Source organism: Procambarus clarkii, chromosome 80 (genome assembly GCF_040958095.1).
Source record: "Procambarus clarkii isolate CNS0578487 chromosome 80, FALCON_Pclarkii_2.0, whole genome shotgun sequence".
In the NCBI taxonomy this organism is placed as follows: Eukaryota; Metazoa; Arthropoda; class Malacostraca; order Decapoda; family Cambaridae; genus Procambarus; species Procambarus clarkii.
This window is the reverse complement of record NC_091229.1, coordinates 15740494-15765624: the sequence shown is the minus strand read 5'-3', so window position 1 is coordinate 15765624 and position 25131 is coordinate 15740494. Positions and strand designations below refer to the sequence as shown.

The following is a 25131-nucleotide window of genomic DNA, read 5'->3' as shown; positions in this document are numbered from 1 at the left end:
AGAGGCATTTTACGATACGTTAGGTTAGGTTAGGTTAGGTTGATTAGGTAAGGTAAGGTTAGGTTAGGTCAGGTTAGGTTAAGTCAGGTTAGGTTCGGTTAGGTTAGGTTAGGTTAGGTAGATGTTATTATCTGATGACGAACTGTCTTGGTCATAGCCTGACTTCCCTCCTCTAAGCCAGAGGGCGCAAGCTTAGAACCCCGGCCAGAAAATGATCACTGGAAGGGTTGCAAGCTGTCTATTGGTGGCCATATGTACTAGCCAGCTGTGGGAGGGAGGGCTGGGAAGGAGTGAGGGTTGTAAATATAGGGATAATACAGCAGTTGGGAGCGAGCCTTCGGAGCGTGGTTCAGGCACCCGGCGGGGTGATTACTGATCGTCACAGTCACACCAGACTTCTTCATGCTGTTGGTCTCTTCATGGTGGTGGTGAGGTTGAGTTTAGGAGAATATTGTCGGAAAACACTTCTGCTGCTGCTCCTCCTGCTGCTGCCGATATTGCTGTGCTTCCTCCTCCTGCTGCTGCTGCCGATATTGCTGTGCTTCCTCCTGCTGCTGCTGCTGCTGCTGATATTGCTGTGCTTCCTCCTCCTGCTGCTGCTGCTGATATTGCTGTGCTTCCTCCTCCTGCTGCTGCTGCTGATATTGCTGTGCTTCCTCCTCCTGCTGCTGCTGCCGATATTGCTGTGCTTCCTCCTGCTGCTGCTGCTGATATTGCTGTCTTTCCTCCTCCTCCTGCTGCTGCTGCTGCCGATATTGCTGTGCTTCCTCCTGCTGCTGCTGCTGATATTGCTGTCTTTCCTCCTGCTGCTGCTGCCGATATTGCTGTCTTTCCTCCTCCTGCTGCTGCTGCTGATATTGCTGTCTTTCCTCCTGCTGCTGCTGCTGCTGATATTGCTGTGCTTCCTCCTGCTGCTGCTGCTGATATTGCTGTGCTTCCTCCTGCTGCTGCTGCTGCTGCCGATATTGCTGTGCTTCCTCCTGCTGCTGCTGCTGATATTGCTGTGCTTCCTCCTGCTGCTGCTGCTGATATTGCTGTCTTTCCTCCTGCTGCCGATATTGCTGTCTTTCCTCCTCCTGCTGCTGCTGCTGATATTGCTGTCTTTCCTCCTCCTGCTGCTGCTGCTGATATTGCTGTCCTTCCTCCTCCTGCTGCTGCCGATATTGCTGTGCTTCCTCCTGCTGCTGCTGATATTGCTGTCTTTCCTCCTCCTGCTGCTGCTGCTGATATTGCTGTGCTTCCTCCTCCTGCTGCTGCTGCTGATATTGCTGTCTTTCCTCCTCCTGCTGCTGCTGCTGATATTGCTGTCTTTCCTCCTCCTGCTGCTGCTGCTGATATTGCTGTCTTTCCTCCTCCTGCTGCTGCTGCTGATATTGCTGTCTTTCCTCCTCCTGCTGCTGCTGCTGATATTGCTGTCTTTCCTCCTCCTGCTGCTGCTGCTGATATTGCTGTCTTTCCTCCTCCTGCTGCTGCTGCTGATATTGCTGTCTTTCCTCCTGCTGCTGCTGCTGATATTGCTGTCTTTCCTCCTGCTGCTGCTGCTGCTGCCGATATTACTGTCGTGTTCTGGGTGTGAGAGGGGAAGGGCCACGCGGTGCGAGCTCCGCGGAAAACAATATATAACTAGGGACATTTCAGTGATACAGGAACTAAACACAGTCAGATAACTTTTAAAGTGTGTCTCAACATATTAAGCAATATATCATAGTGATTACCATCCGACCGTTTGTGTTCAAGGAAAAATAAGTGAACTTCGTGTGTAGTCAAGGCTGCCCTCGTGGTGCCAGGAGGCCTTAGGCGATAGTTGCCAAGTCGTCAATAAATCACATCCCTCGCTATTGATACATCAAGTAATCAGTGTCCATAGTGCTAAGCTCTCTGTGCAAAACCTGTGTCTATTATAAAAAAGAATTAGATAACATATTTTAATATGAAGTGAACAATTTATACACAAAATAATTCCGTCGTGTGTGTGTAAACAAGGGCCACTTGGAGGTAGGCCCACCCCAGTACCCTCTGTGTGTGTATTCTTTCAAATAGTGTAACGTACTCAGGTAACTAGTGCCCAGACACAGAAACTAGACGCCTCCGCTGTAAGATAACTAGTGGGAAAATGCAAGTAATGTAATCTAATAAGTGAACAGAACAAATTAAGAGTGCGACACGTGGTAGCAACACTGGCCGTCCATACAGCCTCCTGCAGGCTTTTCGCTTTGGTGTCCATAGGGAATGGAAAGGATGGGGGAGGTAGGGGGATGGGGAGATGAAATTCAGGAAGAGGATGCGGGTGTAGAGAGAGAGGAGGTTTGAAAGTTTGGTGGCCTGTCCACCATGGGTTGACATATGTGTATGTGTCCTTAGTTTGCATATGTGTTATGTTGGGTTGTCAGTACATTGGCTGGGGGGGGGGCTAGTGTTTGTGCCCTTGTTGGTGTCCTAAAGCACTAGAGCCGATGGAGTTGGCTGAAGGAGGCTAATCTTAGCAACATCAGGGTAGTTACACTTCTGACGCCACCACAAATGGTTTTTTGGTTTTATATTTTTTTTGTAGGAGTTTTATTTATTTTTTTTTTTATTTTTTTTTATTTATTTGTTTATTATTTTTGTCTTCTTCTTTATTCTTCATTTGGTGTAGATCGAGTCCGGGATGGGCCACTCATCTGGGTGGTCTGGCAGGCCGCTTAGTATCTGAGGGCTTGGGAAGGCCTCATCATGGATGTGTCTGATCACTTACTGTTGGAGAGTGATTCTTGTGGTTGTGTGTGGTGGTTCGTGGATCTCGTAGTCGCTGGTGATGTTTTCTGCTACGAAGGGATCTTCGGGGTCTGGGACATACATGTTCTTCATGCGGTACAACTGTCTTCTGGCCAGGTAGCTGAGCCTGGTGTTCATTGGCTTCATGTTGAGCGTCTCATGGATCAGGTCAGTTCTTACCCTGTCCCTCAGAGTCAGGCCCGCTGCAAAGCGAAGTGCTTTGTTTTGTACTCGTTGGATCTTCAGCATGTTGGTGTTGTTGGTGAGGTTCAGGGGGACGTAAGGGTATTCCAGGCTAGGCCTTATGATCATGCTGTACAGGTGGAGCTTGACGTGGGATGGGGCTTGCTTGAAACGGAAGAGCCTCGCCAGTGAGCCCCGGGCCATCGCTGTCTTCTGGGATACGTACTGGGAGGAGTTGAGTAGCCTGTTGAAGTTGTAACCGAGCACTGTGTTGGAGTTTGAGATGGCTATGGGTTATCTTGAGATGATCTTGACATGATTTCGGGGCTTTTTAGTGTCCCCGCGGCCCGGTCCTCGACCAGGCCTCCACCCCCAGGAAGCAGCCCGTGACAGTTGACTAACTCCCAGGTACCTATTTACTGCTAGGTAACAGGGGCATTCAGGGTGAAAGAAACTTTGCCCATTTGTTTCTGCCTCGTGCGGGAATCGAACCCGCGCCACAGAATTACGAGTCCTGCGCGCTATCCACCAGGTTACGAGGCCCCCCTACAGGGGTTCACCCCTGATTCTTATCCCCCCCCCCTCATTTTCGATTGAGAAGGCCATACAGCCGACAGTGCTTAATTGGATCTTTTCTGGGTTAGTGGTGATCCTCCATTTCCTTTCCCAGTTAGCAGTCCTGGCTAGTTCTACGTTTGCCTTACGGGTTACAGTTGCATGCTTGGCCGCTTGGCTGCTAGGGTTAGATGTTATTACGTGTGTTACGTCGTCCGCAAATTGCACGATAATGGTGTCCCTATACTCTGGTTGGGGCAGGTCGTTTACAAAGATGTTGAAGAGAACCGGGCTCAAGCATGATCCTTGGGGGACTCCAGCTGTTGGGGTGAAGGCTGCGGCCTCTTTTGCCTTGAAGCTGGGGGTAACGCCTATTCTTAAGGAAATTTCTGATCAGCCTGAGGAGGGTCCAGTTTTGCGCTGGTAAGTCTGCTAATTTATACACCAGACCATCGTGCCACAGGCTGTCGAAGGCCTTGTGTACGTCCCTCGTCGCAATCAAAGCTACCTGTTTTTGCTTGCGAATTGAGCTTACGGCGTCGTAGATGATGTTTATTGCGTGCTGGGTTGCAGGCCTATCTCAAGTTGGTAAACACCCACGGCCAGCACCCACGGTCAACACCCACGGTCAACACCCCCACCGGTCAACACCCACGGCCAGCACCCACGGCCAGCACCCACGGCCAACACCCACGGTCAACCCCCCCACCGGTCAACACCCACGGCCAGCACCCACGGCCAACACCCACGGTCAACCCCCCCACCGGTCAACACCTCACCTTGTAAGACCACCACCACAAAAATGTCTTTGATAAAAACGTGCAAAGAATGCAACATGAAGGTAGATTACCAACAGAGCTTTCAATGCCAACTCTGTTCAGCAGCCATACACAAAAAATGTGCCAACATGACTAACAACCCAAGGAGTAATGGTCCCAGTGACCACTCTGTGTACTGACTCTGCAAAAAGGATGATGTAACTTTTTTGAAGATGATGGAAATCCTGGATTAAACTCCCGCCTAAAACAGAGAATCACTAATAAATGCCTGCATAGCAATTTCTAATGTCTTCAGACAAACTGTACATGACACCAAGGTACAACCAAATGTGGCACAGAGCTCGGTGGCAGCGGCGCCGAAGCAGAGCGCCGAGTTGGGGGCACCGGAGCAGAGCACAGTGTCGGGGACGCCGCAGCAGAGTGCGGTAGCGGCGCCGGAGCAGAGCGCCGAGTTGGGGGCACCGGAGCAGAGCACAGTGTCGGGGACGCCGCAGCAGAGTGCGGTCCCTGGCAGAGGGAAACAAACAAAAGAAGGCCCCAAAATCTGTTGGTATTACAAATGGGCTACCTGTAAACATGGGATATCGGGAAGAGCAAATGGAACATGTAAGTACGATCACCCTAGAAAGTGCAGAAACCTCCTCAATACAGGTAAATGTACCAAAAGCTGTGAATTATTTCACCCAGAAATTTGCAAGAACTCTTTGGACAGGAAAGAGTGCTTCAATGCTGAATGCCCAGCTTTTCATATAAGAGGTACCAGGCGAATAAAACCGACAGACTACCACTATGAAAACAGCCACTACTCCATCGACCGGGATAATTTTTTAGCAAGAGGAGGAGGAGAAGAATGGCTAAAAATGACCAGACTCTACCACCAACTCGGTCAAATGCTAGAGAGGACGCAAACACAGTGGCCTCCTTACCAGAGCCTCAGATATTAACACCAAGTAAAGCTTCCAGCACTTCCACTAACACGATAACATCATTTATATATGCCAACATCCAGGGTATAAAAACACGCAAATCCAACAAAGTTCACTTTATAGATGGTCTCCTTCATGAGGCAAATGCAGTGTTTGCAGCCCTAACGGAAACTCACACAAAGGACTACCTTAATGGTGAAATATGGATCTCAGAGTACAATCTTTTCAGATGTGATAGGAAACACCGGCTTCAGGGTGGGGTCAGCCTCTACATCAAAGACACACTCATCTGTACTGAGCTGCTAAACACCTCAAATGATATGGTGGAAGTGCTGATAATCAAAATAGAGATCCTAAATGTAGTTATTGTCCTTGTATATAAGTCACCGGAGGCAAACCCTCAGCAGTTTAAAGACCAACTAATGAAAATAGAACACTGCTTGGAAAACCTCACAAATCCAGCCCCGAACATCATCCTGCTTGGGGACTTCAACCTACGGCACCTGAAATGGAAGCACCTGGCTAATACAGTAATATCAGAAAGAATACCAGGAAGTAGCCTAAATGAACAGGCACATGCAAATGACCTGCTACGGATGTGCGATAGGTTTGCCTTAAACCAGCAAATAGTAGAACCAACTAGGAAGGAGAACACGCTGGACCTCATTTTCACTAATAATGCTGAATTGATCAGGAACATAATGATTACAAATACCTGTTACTCAGATCACAACTTAATTGAAGTTCTAACAACCATGGGGAATAGACCTTCAAAACCAGTCCTGATTCCCGGTGGAGGAGATTTCAGCAAATTCAACTTCAATAATAAACAGATAAACTGGGAGCAAATAAACCAGGACTTCACAGAAATAAACTGGGAAGAACAGCTAGAAAATGCAAACCTGAACCAGTGCCTGGAAAAAATAAGCTCAGTAGCACTAGAAATATGTTCAAACCGCATACCCCTAAGAAAAAAGAGGAAGATATGCAGATTGGAACGGGACCGTCGTTCCCTCTATAGGAGAAGAAAACGAATTGTGGAGCAACTTGAGAGTCGCACCCTATCTCAAGAACGGCGAAGAAGGTTGGATAGAGAAATAGAAACAATTGAACGGAAGCTACAAGAATCATACAAAACCCAGGAGAGGCAAAGAGAGCAAAAGGCCATCAGTGAAATAGAGAGAAATCCGAAATATTTTTTCTCCTATGCAAAATCAAGATAAAAAACCACATCTAGTATCGGGCCCCTGCGAAAGGGAGATGGAACTTTCACCGATGACAACAAAGAAATGAGCGAGTTACTGAGGAAGCAGTACGACTCTGTTTTCAGCGAGCCACTGAACGCACTAAAGATTGATAACCCAAATGAATTTTTCATGGATATGATACCAACATCAAATCATATATCAGACGTCGCCCTATCCCCACTGGATTTTGAAGAAGCCATAAACAGTATGCCTATGCACTCTGCACCAGGCCCGGATTCTTGGAACTCCATATTCATCAAGAAATGTAAAAAATCACTATTGCAGGCACTCCACATTCTGTGGAGACAAAGCCTAGATACTGGCGTTATCCCTGATATACTAAAAACAGCAGAGATAGCACCACTTCATAAAGGAGGAAATAAGGCAGAGGCAAAAAATTACAGACCGATAGCACTAACATCGCACATCATAAATATTTTTGAGAGAGTGCTAAGAAGTAAGATCACAAAATACATGGAATCACAGCATCTCCATAACCCCGGACAACATGGTTTCAGAACAGGGCGCTCTTGCCTGTCGCAGTTGCTGGACAACTAAGATATGGCATTAGATGCTATGGAAGACAAACAAAACGCTGATGTAATTTACACAGATTTCACAAAAGCTTTTGATAAATGTGACCATGGTATTATTGCACATAAAATGCGTTCAAAAGGAATTACCGGAAAAATAGGCAGATGAAGCTACAATTTCCTGACCAACAGAACCCAATGTGTAATAGTCAACAAAATAAAATCCAGCCCATCAACCGTGAAGAGCTCAGTCCCCCAGGGTACTGTGCTTGCTCCAGTACTTTTTCTCATCCTCATATCGGACATAGACAAGAACACAACCTATAGCACTGTATCATCCTTTGCAGATGACACTAGGATCTACATGAGAGTAGGCAACATAGAGGACACGGCAAACCTCCAATCAGATGTAGATCAGGTATTTCTATGGGCTACAGAAATTAATATGGTGTTTAACGAAGATAAGTTCCAGCTCATGCGCTACGGAAAAAATGAAAATATAAAAACGGAAACCACGTACAAAACTCAGGCAAATCAAAACATAGAACGTAAAGGCAATGTAAAGGATCTTTAACTGGCCGACCCCTCACAGTGTTCAAGAGAGAACTATCAACATCAGAGGCCCGAGACTGTTCAACACGCTTCCACTACACATAAGGGACATAACTGGCCGACCCCTCACAGTGTTCAAGAGAGAACTATCAACATCAGAGGCCCGAGACTGTTCAACACGCTTCCACTACACATAAGGGACATAACTGGCCGACCCCTCACAGTGTTCAAGAGAGAACTATCAACATCAGAGGCCCGAGACTGTTCAACACGCTTCCACTACACATAAGGGACATAACTGGCCGACCCCTCACAGTGTTCAAGAGAGAACTATCAACATCAGAGGCCCGAGACTGTTCAACACGCTTCCACTACACATAAGGGACATAACTGGCCGACCCCTCACAGTGTTCAAGAGAGAACTATCAACATCAGAGGTCCGAGACTGTTCAACACGCTTCCACTACACATAAGGGACATAACTGGCCGACCCCTCACAGTGTTCAAGAGAGAACTGGATAAGCACCTCCAAAGGATACCTGATCAACCAGGCTGTGACTCATACGTCAGGCTGCGAGCAGCCGCGTCCAACAGCCTGGTTGATCAGTCCGGCAACCAGGAGGCCTGGTCGACGACCGGGCCCCGGGGACACTAAGCCCAGGAAGCACCTGAAGGTAACCTCAAGGTAAGGTCCTTCCTCCTGCTGCTGCTGCTGCTGCCGATATTGCTGCAATTCCTCTTCCCTACTTTCTTCCTTGTTGGTGAACGTGGTGCTGTTACAACAGCAGGAGCAGGTAGCACAGCAGGAGCAGGTAGCAGCAGCAGCAGCAGTGAAAGCAGTAACACGAAGTAGTTGTGAAAGAGAAGTGGTGGTGGTCAGTGTCATCCCTCCCTCAGGTAACTGGAGCTGGAGGGAACAGGTCCTCCTTATCAAGGCTAATATCACTTCCTCCCTCTCACTGGCTCCCTGGGAGCTGGGGCTGTTGTTGTTGTTGTTGTTGTTCTTGTGTGTGTGTGTAATTACCTAAGTGTAGTTACAGGATGAGAGCTACGCTCGTGGTGTCCCGTCTTCCCAACACTCTTTGTCATATAACGCTTTGAAACTACTGACGGTCTTGGCCTCCACCACCTTCTCACCTAACTTGTTCCAACCGTCTACCACTCTGTTTGCGAAAGTGAATTTTCTTATATTTCTTCAGTATCTGTGTTTAGCTAGTTTATATCTATGACCTCTTGTTCTTAAAGTTCCAGGTCTCAGGAAATATTCCTTATCAATTTTATCAATTCCTGTTACTATTTTGTATGTAGTGATCATATCGCCTCCTTTTATTGTCTTCTAGTTTTGGCATATTTAATGCCTCTAACCTCTCCTCGTAGCTCTTGCCTTTCAGTTCTGGGAGCCACTTAGTAGCGTGTCTTTGCACCTTTTCCAGTTTGTTGATGTGCTTCTTAAGATGTGGGCACCACACAACCGCTGCATATTCTAGCTTTGGCCTAACAAAAGTCGTGAACAATTTCTTTAGTATATCGCCATCCATGTATTTAAAAGCAATTCTGAAGTTAGAAAGTGTAGCATAGGCTCCTCGCACAATATTCTTTATGTGGTCCTCAGGTGATAGTTTTCTATCTAGAACCACCCCTAGATCTCTTTCTTTATCAGAATTCTTTAAAGATTTCTCACATAATATATAGGTTGTATGGGGTCTATGTTCTCCTATTCCACATTCCATAACATGGCATTTATTAACATTAAATTCCATTTGCCAAGTGGTGCTCCATATACTTATTTTGTCCAGGTCTTCTTGAAGGACATGACAATCATCTAAGTTTCTTATCCTTCCTATTATCTTAGCATCATCAGCAAACATGTTCATATAATTCTGTATACCAACTGGCAGATCATTTATGTAGACAATAAACATCACTGGTGCAAGAACTGAACCCTGTGGTACTCCACTTGTGACATTTCTCCAGTCCGATACATTGCCTCTGATCACTGCCCTCATTTTTCTATCAGTCAGAAAATTTTCACATTCATGTTAGAAGCTTACCTGTCACCCCTCCAATATTTTCAGTTTCCAGAACAACCTCTTATGTGGAAGTCTGTCGAAAGCATTTTAAAGGTCCAGATAGATGCAGTCAACCCAACCATCTCTTTCCTGTAATATCTCTGTTGCTCGATCATAGAAACTGAGTAAATTCGATACACAGAATCTTCCAGATCGAAAACCATACTGTCTGTCTGATATTATATAATTTCTCTCCAGGTGTTCTACCCATTTAGTTTTAATTATTTTTCCAATATTTTGACTATTTCACTTGTCAATGATACAGGTCTATAATTAAAGGGGGTCTTCCCTGCTTCCACTTTTGTAGATTGGAACTATGTTAGCCTTTTTCCACATATCAGCTACAACTCCTGTAAACAGGGATGCCTGAAAAATCAGTTGAAGTGGAATGCTGAGCTCAGGTGCACATTCTCTCAGAACCCATGGTGAAACTCCATCTGGACCAACTGCTTTGTTCTTATTTAGCTCCTTGAGCATTTTTTCCACTTCGTCTTAGACACCTCTATATGCTCTATGTTGTTCTCTGGAATTCTTATTGTGTCTGGTTCCCTGAAGATTTCATTTTGTACAAACACACTTTGGAACTTTTCGTTTAATGTTTCACACATTTCCTTTTCATTTTCTGTGAATCTATGTGTGTGTGTGTGTGTGTGTGTGTGTGTGTGTGTGTGTGTGTGTACTCACCTAGTTGTACTCACCTAGTTGTGTTTGCGGGGGTTGAGCTCTGGCTCTTTGGTCCCGCCTCTCAACCGTCAATCAACAGGTGTACAGATTCCTGAGCCTATCGGGCTCTGTCATATCTACACTTGAAACTGTGTATGGAGTGAGCCTCCACCACATCACCCCCTAATGCATTCCATTTGTCAACCACTCTGACACTAAAAAAGTTCCTTCTAATATCTCTGTGGCTCATTTGGGCACTCAGTTTCCACCTGTGTCCCCTTGTGCGTGTTCCCCTTGTGTTAAATAGACTGTCTTTATCTACCCTATCAATCCCCTTCAGAATCTTGAATGTGGTGATCATGTCCCCCCTAACTCTTCTGTCTTCCAGCGAAGTGAGGTTTAATTCCCGTAGTCTCTCCTCGTAGCTCATACCTCTCAGCTCGGGTACTAGTCTGGTGGCAAACCTTTGAACCTTTTCCAGTTTAGTCTTATCCTTGACTAGATATGGACTCCATGCTGGGGCTGCATGCTCCAGGATTGGCCTGCCATATGTGGTATACAAAGTTCTGAATGATTCTTTACACAAGTTTCTGAATGCCGTTCGTATGTTGGCCAGCCTGGCATATGCCGCTGATGTTATCCGCTTGATATGTGCTGCAGGAGACAGGTCTGGCGTGATATCAACCCCCAAGTCTTTTTCCTTCTCTGACTCCTGAAGAATTTCCTCTCCCAGATGATACCTTGTATCTGGCCTCCTGCTCCCTACACCTATCTTCATTACATTACATTTGGTTGGGTTAAACTCTAACAACCATTTGTTCGACCATTCCTTCAGCTTGTCTAGGTCTTCTTGAAGCCTCAAACAGTCCTCTTCTGTTTTAATCCTTCTCATAATTTTAGCATCGTCCGCAAACATTGAGAGAAATGAATCGATACCCTCCGGGAGATCATTTACATCATGTGTGTGTGTGTGTGTGTGTGTGTGTGTGCAGGAGGATATACTCGCCCCATGAGTGACTAGAGAGGAGTGAGGTGAAGCACTTCACCTCCGCCTCCTGACCTTGCTTCACCTCTTGCGTTATAATTGACCTGTTGCCCATGCCAGTTTACTCTCACTTGAGATCCACTGACCTTCTCCACCTGGTCAGTTTCCCTCAGTATCTTGTATGTTATACTCTCTCTCTCTCTCTCTCTCTCTATATATATATATATATATATATATATATATATATATATATATATATATATATATATATATATATATATATTTAATATATTATAAAATCAAAGGGGTAAGTGGCTGCACTTGAGTCTTTAACCCCTTTGTTTGTCCTTCCACAAACGCCCTTCACTCTTTTCCCCTTCTCTGCGAAAATGTATTTTTTTTATTAATACATTAGATACATGTGCATTTGTGCAGCTGCCCTAGACTATATGAAGGGGAGTACAGTGTGTGTCACAAAGCTAGCTACGTGATGCTAAAAGTCCCCATCACACAGGATGTTAGTCATACAGGGCCATATGTTCAGTAGTCTGCACTGGCAGACTCTGGATGCATTATGAGGATATCTTCAAGAACACGAGAGGTAATAAAGTAATTGCAAAGCTCCAGGTACCTCACGCCAACGGGTCTGAAAGGTCTAATAACTGGGCATTCAGTGATGTAGTGTGGGAGATCATGCCGCAGTTCCTGCTCACAGAGTTTGCACCTGGAGTGCTTAGGATTGGGAGACCCGTCACCTGTAGCCACCTGCCACAGGTAACGGTAGACACCTGCCACAGGTAACGGTAGACACCTGCCACAGGTAACGGTAGCCACCTGCCACAGGTAACGGTAGCCACCTGCCACAGGTAACGGTAGCCACCTGCCACAGGTAACGGTAGCCACCTTCCACAGATAACGGTAGCCACCTGCCACAGGTAACGGTAGCCACCTGCCACAGGTAACGGAAACCCAACCTGATCCTGACAACCACTGTGTCGCACAGTCTGGTCGACGTTTTGTGCTGCCCATAGATATAGGTTTCAGTTCTGAACAAATCATAGCTTTTAATACTAGTGCTTTCAGTACACACAGAAATCACAATTGCGTGATGCATCAAATGAACAAATCCACAAGGGCCATGGCGAGGATTCGAACCTGCGTCCGAGAGCATCCCAGACGCTGTCTTAAGTCTATTAAGCTCAGTCGATTAAGGCAGCGTCTGGGATGCTCTCGGACGCAGGTTCGAATCCTCGTCACGGCCCTTGTGGATTTGTTCATCAGTGCTTTCAGGTCGTTGGGAGGCTGTAATTTCTTTCCTATCAGACCTGAGTGTTTGGACCAATATAGTTTTGACAGCAGAGATGGGGATACCTAGATCTAATTCAACTTCAAACTTGTTACACGCTAATTTGGCTGCAATGTCTGTCTCATTATGATGGGTTATATTTATGTGTGAAGGTATCCATACAAAGGAGATTCGAGACCCTTTACTCTGTGCAGCGATTAGGTCATTTATAATTGGTAGTATGAGGTTCTTGCTGTCGATCTTCCAGGAGAAGTTTTCGTTTGAAGAGCAGACTTTGAATCACAGAATATTATTCCTCCTCCAATGTTTTTTAATGTACTGGTAGCTAGGTGTAATGCCGCTAGTTCTGCTTGTGTGGAGGTCAGCCAGTTGTTTAACCTGACACTGACAGTCTTTGTGCAAATTTTATTTCTATAAAACCTACATGCTGCTGCAGTCCGTCCAGTAGAGGATTGGACTGAGCCGTCGGTGTAGACACAGTGCTCGTGAGATCTTAAACTCTCGATGGAGGAGGCAATTGTTTCAAGAGTGACAGCTTTGAGTAGAGCAAGATTCTCGTTATCTTTCTTGGTGACAGGTGTGTATGATACCTGAATGGTGGGGTACAGATAAAGAGGAATATCAGAGACAGGTAGATTGCACTTATTAAAAGGAATGTTAAGTTTAATGAGATTGTAGGCATTTTTGTTGGGGATTTTTTTCTTTTTTTAAATATGAGGTACATGTGCATTAGTGCAGCTGCCCTAGACTATATGAAGTGGAGTACAGTGTGTCAAAAAGCTAGCTACGTGATGCTAAAAAATCCCCATCACACAGGATGGTTAGTCATACAGAGGCATGTGATAAGCGGTCTGCACTGGCAGACTCCGGATGCATTTTGAGGATATCATCAACACAAGATTGAATAAGGCAGCAGTGGTAATACAAGTCCCCATCTCGCAGGATGGTTAGTTATACAGGGAGAGCATTGAAAATTCTATGGGAAACACACCAAATATTTCACTCTTGACTTTGAAAATCGCACAGGATTCTATATAATACTAATATTGCTTGAAGTATTTAACTTGGGCTAGTCGAGGTCGGTCTGTCTGTTCCTTACCTCAGACCATTTTTTTTGCAAAATTGAGTGAGGCTGGCCGTGAGCGTCTGGCCTCCACCTTGGACAGACAGAGACAGATAGACATTCTCTGATAGATATAGACTCATTAGTATTCTTCATTTTTATAAAGCAATTCAATTTCAAACTTCCATTCTATATACTATCACCCCTGGCCGACCCGTCCACCACCCCTGGCCGACCCGTCCACCACCCCTGGCCGACCCGTCCACCACCCCTGGCCGACCCGTCCACCACCCCTGGCCGACCCGTCCACCACCCCTGGCCGACCCGTCCACCACCCCTGGCCGACCCGTCCACCACCCCTGGCCGACCCGTCCACCACCCCTGGCCGACCCGTCCACCACCCCTGGCCGACCCGTCCACCACCCCTGGCCGACCCGTCCACCACCCCTGGCCGACCCGTCCACCACCCCTGGCCGACCCGTCCACCACTCCTGGCTGACCCGTCCATCACCCCTGGCCGACCCGTCCACCACCCCTGGCCGACCCGTCCATCACCCCTGGCCGACCCGTCCATCACCCCTGGCCGACCCGTCCACCACCCCTGGCCGACCCGTCCACCACCCCTGGCCGACCCGTCCACCACCCCTGGCCGACCCGTCCACCACCCCTGGCCGACCCGTCCACCACCCCTGGCCGACCCGTCCACCACCCCTGGCCGACCCGTCCATCACCCTTGGCCGACCCGTCCACCACCCCTGGCCGACCCGTCCACCACCCCTGGCCGACCCGTCCATCACCCCTGGCCGACCCGTCCATCACCCCTGGCCGACCCGTCCACCACCCCTGGCCGACCCGTCCACCACCCCTGGCCGACCCGTCCACCACCCCTGGCCGACCCGTCCATCACCCCTGGCCGACCCGTCCACCACCCCTGGCCGACCCGTCCACCACCCCTGGCCGACCCGTCCACCACCCCTGGCCGACCCGTCCATCACCCCTGGCCGACCCGTCCATCACCCCTGGCCGACCCGTCCATCACCCCTGGCCGACCCGTCCATCACCCCTGGCCGACCCGTCCACCACCCCTGACCGACCCGTCCGTCACCCCTGGCCGACCCGTCCACCACCCCTGGCCGACCCGTCCACCACCCCTGGCCGACCCGTCCACCACCCCTGGCCGACCCGTCCGTCACCCCTGGCCGACCCGTCCACCACCCCTGGCCGACCCGTCCGTCACCCCTGACCGACCCGTCCGTCACCCCTGGCCGACCCGTCCACCACCCCTGGCCGACCCGTCCACCACCCCTGGCCGACCCGTCCACCACCCCTGGCCGACCCGTCCACCACCCCTGGCCGACCCGTCCACCACTCCTGGCTGACCCGTCCACCACCCCTGGCCGACCCGTCCACCACCCCTGGCCGACCCGTCCACCACCCCTGGCCGACCCGTCCACCACTCCTGGCTGACCCGTCCACCACCCCTGGCCGACCCGTCCACCACCCCTGGCCGACCCGTCCACCACTCCTGGCTGACCCGTCCACCACCCCTGGCCGACCCGTCCACCACCCCTGGCCGACCCGTCCACCACCCCTGGCCGACCCGTCCACCACTCCTGGCTGACCCGTCCATCACCCCTGGCCGACCCGTCCACCACCCCTGGCCGACCCGTCCATCACCCCTGGCCGACCCGTCCATCACCCCTGGCCGACCCGTCCACCACCCCTGGCCGACCCGTCCACCACCCCTGGCCGACCCGTCCACCACCCCTGGCCGACCCGTCCACCACCCCTGGCCGACCCAGCACCACACATCAGTGGCCAGATATGAGACAGGACTGAGGCAGACAGGGCGTCAAAGAGGAGGGCTGGAGGTGTAGTGACTCAGATAAGGCTGCTGAACCCTTTGTCAGAGTTAAATTGCTTATTTATGGGACATGAAGGATTCGACCCCGGGAAGGGGCAAGGATGAGAGAGGTTCAATAGACTCCATAGAGGTCAGGAGACTTGTTGCGTCTCTCCAAGACGCACTGTGACGCACACAGGAGGCTGTTGTGACTGTACTCACCTGGTTGTGCTTGCGGGGGTTGAGCTTTAGCTCTTTGGTCCCGCCTCTCAACTGTCTATCATCTGGTGTACAGGTTCCTGAGCCTACTGGGCTCTATCATATGTACATTTGAAACTGTGTATGGAGTCAGCCTCCACCACATCACTTCCTAATGCATTCCATCTGTTAACTACTCTGACACTAAAAAATTTCTTTCTAACGTCTCTGTTGCTCATGTAGGTACTAAGTTTCCACCTGTGTCCCCTTGTTCGTGTCCCACCCGTGCTGAAGAGTTTGGCTTTGTCCACCCTGTTAATTCCCCTGAGAATTTTGTAGATGTTAATTATGTCTCCCCTTACTCTTCTGTTTTCCAGGGACGTGAGGTTCACCTCTTTTAGCCTTTCCTCGTAGTTCATACCTCTTAGTTCCGGGACGAGCCTGGTGGCATACCGCCGAATCTTCTCTAACTTTGTCTTGTGTTTAATTAGGTATGGATTCCAGGCTGGCGCTGCATATTCCAGGATTGGTCTGACATAAGTGGTATACAGGGTTCTAAACGATTGCTTACACAAGTTTCTAAAGGCAGTTCGTATGTTGGCCAGTCTAGCATATGCCGCTGATGATATCCTTTTGATGTGGGCCTCTGGGGACAGGTTCGGTGTGATATCGACCCCCAGATCTTTCTCTCTATTTGACTCTTGCAGGATTTCACCTCCCAGATGGTAACTTGTGTTCAGCCTTCTGTTACTGTGTGGGATACTCTGTTGTTTTTCCTGACCGTACTTATATGTGTCGCCGCCCTTCGGAGGCTAGCGTCTTCACAGCAGAACTTTATGCTATTCTCTATGCTCTCCGTCTCTTGCTTTCTCATTGTCGATCCTCCTTTGTGGTTGTCGTTGACTCTCGTAGTGCCCTCATGGCTCTAGGGTCCTTTAATACTGTCCATCCGGTGGTCATCGAGATTCAACATTGGCTGTTTCTTATGTCTAGTAAATTTTAATTGGTAGAGTTGTGCTGGGTTCCCAGCCATATTGGTGTTTCTTTAAATGAGTGTGCGGATGCTGCCGCTAAGGAAGCTATCCGTTCTTGTCCCATATTCCGTAAAGGTATTCCTTATTCCGACTTTTATGCTGTTAATCATTCCTCCATCCTTGCCCGTTGGCAGGGTTGTTGGTCCTCTGTGGTTGGTAACAAGCTGCGTACTCTCAAACGTAGTGTGTCCCCGTGGCCTTCCTCCTGCCACCGTAACCGGCGGTGGGAAGCTGCTTTGGCACAGCTGCGGGTTGGTCATACCCGCTTAACCCACAGTCACTTAATGGAGCGCTGCCCTGTTCCTTATTGTATAAATTGCGTTGTTCCTCTTACAGTTGTGCATATACTTGTTGATTGTCCTGACTTCCAGGACGAGCGTGTGTCTTGCTTTCCGACCGTCCCTCGCGGTCACTTGTCCCTCGATAGAATTCTAGGTGAATCGGATAGTTTTGATATCGTTCGCCTTATGCGTTTCTGTTCTCGTATTGGCATCCTTGGTGATAATTAGCGCCCCCTGATTATCCCGCACATATGATGGTGCTACACAACCTTCCCGGTTTGGTGCCTTCTTTTGATAATTACTTACTTATTTCTCCATCAGCTTGCATGGTATGCAAGTTAGAGACACTAGCCTGTAGTTCAGTGCCTCCTGTCTATGTGTTCCGTGTTGCTGGTATTGTGATGACGCTCTCAACTCACTCCAGTCGCCAACATGCCATCGAACCTAGTAAACAATAGCGTCGTGTACCCCCATCGAAATAGATCCCAAGATTGTGTACCCGAAGGTAGTGTACCACAGGGTAGTGTACCACAGGGTCCTTACGTACCAGCGTGTGTACTGACCGGACGATTAGTTGATTGATGAAGATTAAGCCACCGAAGAGGTAGCACGGGCATGAATAGCCCGTAAGTGGTAGATTTTTTGGAGCGAATGTGATCTTTAGTCGTGAATGATTGGACAGGTGTCCCAGCGTGTGTATACACAGTGTGGAAAGATAATGTCTGGTTGATACCTGGTTGATGGGGTTCTGGGAGTTCTTCTACTCCCCAAGCCCGGACCGAGGCCAGGCTCGACTTGTGAGAGTCTGGTCCACTAGGCTGTTGCTTGGAGCGGCCCGCAGGCCCACATACCCACCACAGCCCGGCTGATCCGGAACTTCTCTTAGAAACCGTCCAGTTTTCTCTTGAAGATGTCCACGGTTGTTCCGGCAATATTTTTTATAGTCGCTGGGAGGACGTTGAACAACCGCGGACCTCTGATGTTTATACAGTGTTCTCTGATTGTGCCTATGGCACCTCTGCTCTTCACTGGTTCAATCTTGCATTTTCTTCCATATCGTTCACTCCAGTATGTTGTTATTTTACTGTGGAGATTTGGGACCTGACCCTCCAGTATTTTCCATGTGTATATTATTTGGTATCTCTCTCGTCTCCTTTCTAGTGAGTACATTTGGAGAACTTTGAGACGATCCCAATAATTTAGGTGTTTTATCTCGTCTATGCGCGCCGTATATGTTCTCTGTATTCCCTCTATTTCAGCAATCTCTCCTGCTCTGAAGGGGGAAGCGAGTACTGAGCAGTACTCGAGACGGGACAACACAAGTGACTTGAAGAGTACAACCATTGTGATGGGATCCCTGGATTTGAAAGTTCTCGTAATTCATCCGATCATTTTTCTGGCTGACGCAATATTTGCTTGGTTATGCTCCCTAAACGTTAGGTCATCAGACATTATTATTCCCAAATCCTTGACATGCTGTTTTTCTACTATGGGAAGATTCGGTTGTGTTTTGTACTCTGTATTATGTTTCAGATCCTCATTTTTGCCGTACCTGAGTACCTGAAATTTATCACTGTTAAACATCATGTTATTTTCTGCTGCCCAATCGAAAACTTTGTTGACATCTGCTTGTAGTTTTTCAATGTCTTCAGCAGAGGTAATTTTCATGCTGATTTTTGTGTCATCTGCAAAGGACGACACGAAGCTGTGACGTGTATTTTTGTCTATATCAGATATGAAAATAAGGAACAGTAGCGGTGCAAGGACTGTACCTTGAGGTACAGAGCTTTTAACATCGCTTGGACTCGATTTTATCTGATTGACTGTTACTCTGTGTTCTGTTCGACAGGAAATTGAGTATCCAGCATCCTACTTTTCCAGTTATTTCCATTGACCTCATTTTGTGAGCTATCACCCCATGGTCACATTTGTCGAACGCCTTTGCAAAGTCTGTGTATACAATATCTGCATTTTGCTTTTCTTCTAGGGCTTCTGTGATTTTGTCATAGTGGTCGAGTAACTGTGACAGACAGGATCTTCCCGCTCTAAATCCATGTTGTCCTAGGTTGTGCAACTCATTATTCTCCATAAAACTAGAAATTTGATTCCTAATCACTCTTTCAAACACTTTTATTATGTGTGATGTTAGTGCAACTGGCATATAATTTTTTGACATGGCTTTACTCCCCCCCTTGTGCAACGGAGCTATATCTGCAGATGTAAGTGCTGCTGGTATCTCCCCTGTATCCAGGCTCTTTCTCCATATTACGCTGAGCGCTCTCGCTACTGGTACTTTACATTTCTTTATGAATATTGAATTCCATGAGTCAGGCCCAGGAGCCGAGTGCATAGGCATATTGTCAATTTCTCTTTCAAAGTCTTCCGAGTTTGTGGTAATATCCGTTATATTATCTGCAGCTTGAATGTCATTCATAAAGAAGCTGTCTGGGTCATCAACTTTCATGTTGTTTATTGGTGTGCTAAACATAGCCTCATACTGGCTTCTTAGAATTTCACTAATCTCTTTGTTGTCCTCTGTGTACGTACCTTCATTTGTAATTAACGGTCCAATACTGGTCGAGGTTTTGGATTTTGATTTTGCGTATGTGAAAAATATTTCGGATTTTTCCTTATCTCTTGTATAGCTTTCTGTTCCAATTCCATTTCCTCAGACTCATATGATCGCTTCAACGTTTGTTCTATTTCCTCAATCTCCCTGCTTAGGCTTGTTTCCCTTGCTTGTGATAGTTGTGTCTGCCGAAGCATTTCCGTTATTTTTTTCCATCTCCTGTACAGTCGTCTGCGTTCTCTTTCTAGAGTGGTCCTCTTTCTGCCCCTCCTCACAGGCACGTGCTTCAAGCAGACCTTGTAAGCTTCAGCTGTCAGTTGAGCTATTCCCTGTGTGGGTGTTTTGTCGCTTAAGACCGTCTCCCATTGAATGGTTGCAAGGTCTACATTTATTTTTTCCCAGTCAATCCTCTTATTGTTGAAATTGAATTGTTTGAATATTCCTTCTCGCTTGTTGGGTCTCTTAGACCTACTACCGTTATTTATGCTAGTTCGCACTTCAAGAACTAACTTTCGTGAAGACTTGGTACCTTACCTACCTTGAGGTGATTTCGGGGCCCAGTGACCCTGCGGCCCGGTCCTCGACCAGGCCTCCTCGTTGCTGGACTGGTCAACCAGGCTGTTGGATTGTGGTAAGATTACTTCCCACAGTACCAGAGCTTTTATGTAACTTTTCTCAGTATGGGGAAGCCTTCAGACTCCCCATTACATTCTGTTACTCTGAACAGTAGCAAGTAGCACGGGCTATGGTGATCCCGTAGTGGACCTACATGGCACAGGAGCGGGGCAAGTAGCACGGGCTATGGTGAGCCCGTAGTGGCCTTACCTGGCACAGGAGCGGGGCAAGTAGCACGGGTTATGGTGAGCCCGTAGTGGACCTACATGGCACAGGAGCGGGGCAAGTAGCACGGGCTATGGTGAGCCCGTAGTGGACCTACATGGCACAGGAGCGGGGCTGTAACGGGAACTTCACCTGTCTGTGGTGCGACGCTTAATTCATACACCGCCTGAGGGCCGTGTGAAGTCCCGCCGTGTCGTTTGATCCTACGTACTAACGTCCAGCGGCTTCGTAAAGCCACAAGGTATCCGACAATGTCATTATCTCCTGACCTGCTGTTAACCCCATACACGGTGGTACCCCATATGCCCCCCCCCGACTGGAACGGCTAGGGAGACGGTCGGCCGAGCGGACAGCACACTGGACTTGTGATCCTGTGGTCCTGGGTTCCATCCCAGGCGCCGGCGAGAAACAATGGGCAGAGTTTCTTTCACCCTATGGCCCTGTTACCTAGCAGTAAAATAGGTACCTGGGTGTTAGTCAGCTGTCACGGGCTGCTTCCTGGGGGTGGAGGCCTGGTCGAGGACCGGGCCGCGGGGACACTAAAGCCCCGAAATCATCTCAAGATAACCTCAAGATAACCCCCACACCTTGAGAGACTGACTGTTGCCTAGTCCACACCTGTTCTACTGTTCTACTGTTCTACTGTTCTCTTGTTACACATAACTCCCTCTCCTCTTCCCTTACCTCCACTATTCTCCTCACATCTCCCTCTCTTTCCCCCAACACCCCCTTTCTCCTCCTCTTACCCCTTTCTCTCTCTCTCTATGATACGTTATCATTCCAAACTGGTGGAAAACTATTAAAAATACATGAAAAGACATTCCTGATTTCAGACGTCATGAAAATTGCAGGGGGTCATTATATGAGCTGATATTTCTAAAAAGGTGGCACTTGGGGCCGACCTCAACTGGCCTATGCCACCCACATACTCTTGAAAAGTTGAAAGAGGTTAGCCCAAAGCCTCTGACATTTAACTGTGGACACACTCACTTTCTGTAATAGATATTGATAGATGAGTTTGGGTGGATACGGAGTGACTACTCCAATGTAGAAATGGTTGAAGAAAGTGTTCTAATCTATTATACGTGGAACTGTAAAGTTTAGAGGACTTATGAGCTCACTTTGGGATGGGGTTAGGTTTCTTTACCACCAGGGCTGGTAAAGACCCACCACCACCACCAGGGCTGGTAAAGACCACCACCACCAGGGCTGGTAAAGACCCACCACCACCACCACCAGGGCTGGTAAAGACCCACCACCACCACCAGGGCTGGTAAAGACCCACCACCACCACCAGGGCTGGTAAAGACCCACCACCAACACCAGGGCTGGTAAAGACCCACCACCACCACCAGGGCTGGTAAAGACCCACCACCACCACCAGGGCTGGTAAAGACCCACCACCACCACCAGGGCTGGTAAAGACCCACCACCACCAGGGCTGGTAAAGACCCACCACCACCAGGGCTGGTAAAGACCACCACCACCACCAGGGCTGGTAAAGACCACCACCACCACCAGGGCTGGTAAAGACCCACCACCGCCAGGGCTGGTAAACACCCACCACCAGGGCTGGTAAAGACCCACCACCACCAGGGCTGATAAAGACCCACCACCACCAGGGCTGGTAAAGACCCACCACCACCAGGGCTGGTAAAGATCCACCACCACCAGGGCTGGTAAAGACCCACCACCACCAGGGCTGATAAAGACCCACTACCACCAGGGCTGATAAAGACCCACCACCAGGGCTGGTAAAGACCCACCACCAGGGCTGGTAAAGACCCACCACCACCAGGGCTGGTAAAGACCACCACCACCAGGGCTGGTAAAGACCCACCACCACCAGGGCTGGTAAAGACCCACCACCACCAGGGCTGGTAAAGACCCACCACCACCACCAGGGCTGGAAAAGACCCACCACCACCAGGGCTGGTAAAGACCCACCACCACCAGGGCTGGTAAAGACCCACCACCACCAGGGCTGGTAAAGACCACCACCACCACCAGGGCTGGTAAAGACCACCACCACCAGGGCTGGTAAAGACCCACCACCACCAGGGCTGGTAAAGACCACCACCACCACCAGGGCTGGTAAAGACCACCACCACCACCACCACCAGGGCTGGTAAAGACCCACCACCACCAGGGCTGGTAAAGACCCACCACCACCAGGACTGGTAAAGACCCACCACCACCAGGGCTGGTAAAGACCACCACCACCACCAGGGCTGGTAAAGACCACCACCACCAGGGCTGGTAAAGACCACCACCACCAGGGCTGGTAAAGACCACCACCACCAGGGCTGGTAAAGACCACCACCACCACCAGGGCTGGTAAAGACCCACCACCACCACCAGGGCTGGTAAAGACCCACCACCACCACCAGGGCTGGTAAAGACCACCACCACCAGGGCTGGTAAAGACCCACCACCACCAAGGCTGGTAAAGACCACCACCACCACCAGGGCTGGTAAAGACCACCACCACCAGGGCTGGTAAAGACCACCACCACCAGGGCTGGTAAAGACCCACCACCACCACCAGGGCTGGTAAAGACCACCACCACCAGGGCTGGTAAAGACCCACCACCACCACCAGGGCTGGTAAAGACCCACCACCACCACCAGGGCTGGTAAAGACCCACCACCACCAGGGCTGGTAAAGACCCACCACCAGGGCTGGGAAGGGAACACAGGGACCTTGTGAGGTCCCCGAGTGCTCCTCCAGCCTCCCGCCCCAAGATGGCGTCTCATTTCTTATCTTTCCTCATCTTCAGAGAGAAATTCTCAGTGAGGAAAAAACTTGGTGAAGAAACTGGAGGTGAGTCAGCGGGTGACTTCCTCACCTTATACAGCGACCCCCACACACCTACACACACACCCCACACACCTCACACACACACACACCCCACACACACCCCCACACACACCCCCACCCAAGTCTCACCTGACGTAGAGGGGGAGGGAGGGAGGAGTAGGACTGAGAGCAAGTGAGGAGAGAGGGAGGAAGACTGATGAGTCTATAACATGAGTTTCAAGAAGAGTCACCTACGTTATACTCTCTCATACTTATGAGTCTCTTATACCGTCTCTTGAGGTATAATACCACTGGTCATACAGCCTCATGCCTCATCCATACGAGGCAGCTCGTGTATGTTTTCACCTGAAGTCATTCATATACGTATAACCTACGCTTGAAACAATCCAGACATGACAGATCAAATGTGTGTTAATCTTGCAGCCCGTCTCAAGGTCTAGGAATGACAAATACGTTTTCAGTAGATTACTTTTTTACATTTTATTAAGCAGAGCTTCGCTCCTACCTGTGTTGGGCCCACACCTCCATGCTGCACCCACGTACTGCAAATACCAATAACTACTAACACATATAACCCAACCCAACCTAACCTAGCATAACCTAACCTAACCCAACCTAACCTAACATAACCCAACCTAACCTAACCCAACCTAACCTAACCTATAAAACAATTTATATTATTCATTATAGTATGAATAGTATGAACCTGTTTGGGATCAGTCACATATTAGACGGGAATGAGGAGCATGCTGTTAACACCAACCATTACAAACACGGCCCAAACATCTACCTTAACCTGTCCTCTCTCATTATGCACAAAACACTAAAATAGAACAATATTAATTAATATTTGAAAAGAAAATATATTTGATTACACAGAAAAAAGAAGTTACTAATACGCTTTTTGTGGGAGCAGCGACTTGGGGAGTAACAGTCTAGGAGAGTACAGTCTGGGGAGTACAGTCTGGGGAGTACAGTCTGGAGAGTACAGTCTGGGGAGTACAGTCTGGGGAGTACAGTCTGGGGAGTACAGTCTGGAGAGTACAGTCTGGGGAGTACAGTCTGGAGAGTACAGTCTGGGGAGTACAGTCTGGAGAGTACAGTCTGGGGAGTACAGTCTGGAGAGTACAGTCTGGGGAGTACAGTCTGGGGAGTACAGTCTGGGGAGTACAGTCTGGAGAGTACAGTCTGGGGAGTACAGTCTGGGGAGTACAGTCTGGAGAGTACAGTCTAGGGAGTACAGTCTAGGGAGTAACAGTCTGGGGAGTACAGTCTAGGGAGTAACAGTCTGGGGAGTACAGTTGTCGGAAAATCCGACACCATTTAATAATATCATACAGACAGATAATATTGCTGTATTGTATAAACAAGTTACCCATAGAAAATGTAACTTGTAGTGGAATTCCCGTCTATAGAAAACGGGATATCATTACCACATACTATTATAAATTCACCACCTATTATGGTGGGAATTATTATTTTTTTTTTTTTGAGATATATACAAGAGTTGTTACATTCTTGTACAGCCACTAGTACGCGTAGCGTTTCGGGCAAGTCCTTAATCCTATGGTCCCTGGAATACGATCCCCTGCCGCGAAGAATCGTTTTTAATCCAAGTACACATTTTACTGTTGCGTTAAACAGAGGCTACAGTTAAGGAATTGCGCTCAGTAAATCCTCCCCAGCCAGGATGCGAACCCATGACATAGCGCTTGCGGAACGCCAGGCGAGTGTCTTACCAATACACCACGGAGACTGCTAAATGTATTCTTAAATACATTAGTCTTTGGACTTTACCATCATAAAAACATCTCATATAAATTAACTTAATTATCAGAATTAAAATAGAGTAAATGTGACGTTTCTTTCACTTACTATCATCTGGACAATGTAGGCCAGTAGCATCAGTCGTGAGGGAGTGGTCAGCCAT

The 25131-nt window shown here is 48.6% G+C and overlaps 1 protein-coding gene across 1 annotated transcript; it reads right to left on the bottom strand.

The window, feature by feature from the left end:
• Positions 1-440: 440 nt before the first annotated feature.
• LOC138357886 (adenylate cyclase, terminal-differentiation specific-like) lies at positions 441-25131 on the bottom strand. Its single transcript, XM_069315051.1, has 3 exons — positions 25077-25131; positions 4540-4778; positions 441-1220 (listed from the first exon to the last, which is right to left on the bottom strand). The coding sequence occupies exons 1-3, from the start codon at positions 25129-25131 to the stop codon at positions 441-443; spliced, it is 1074 nt and encodes a 357-aa protein (XP_069171152.1).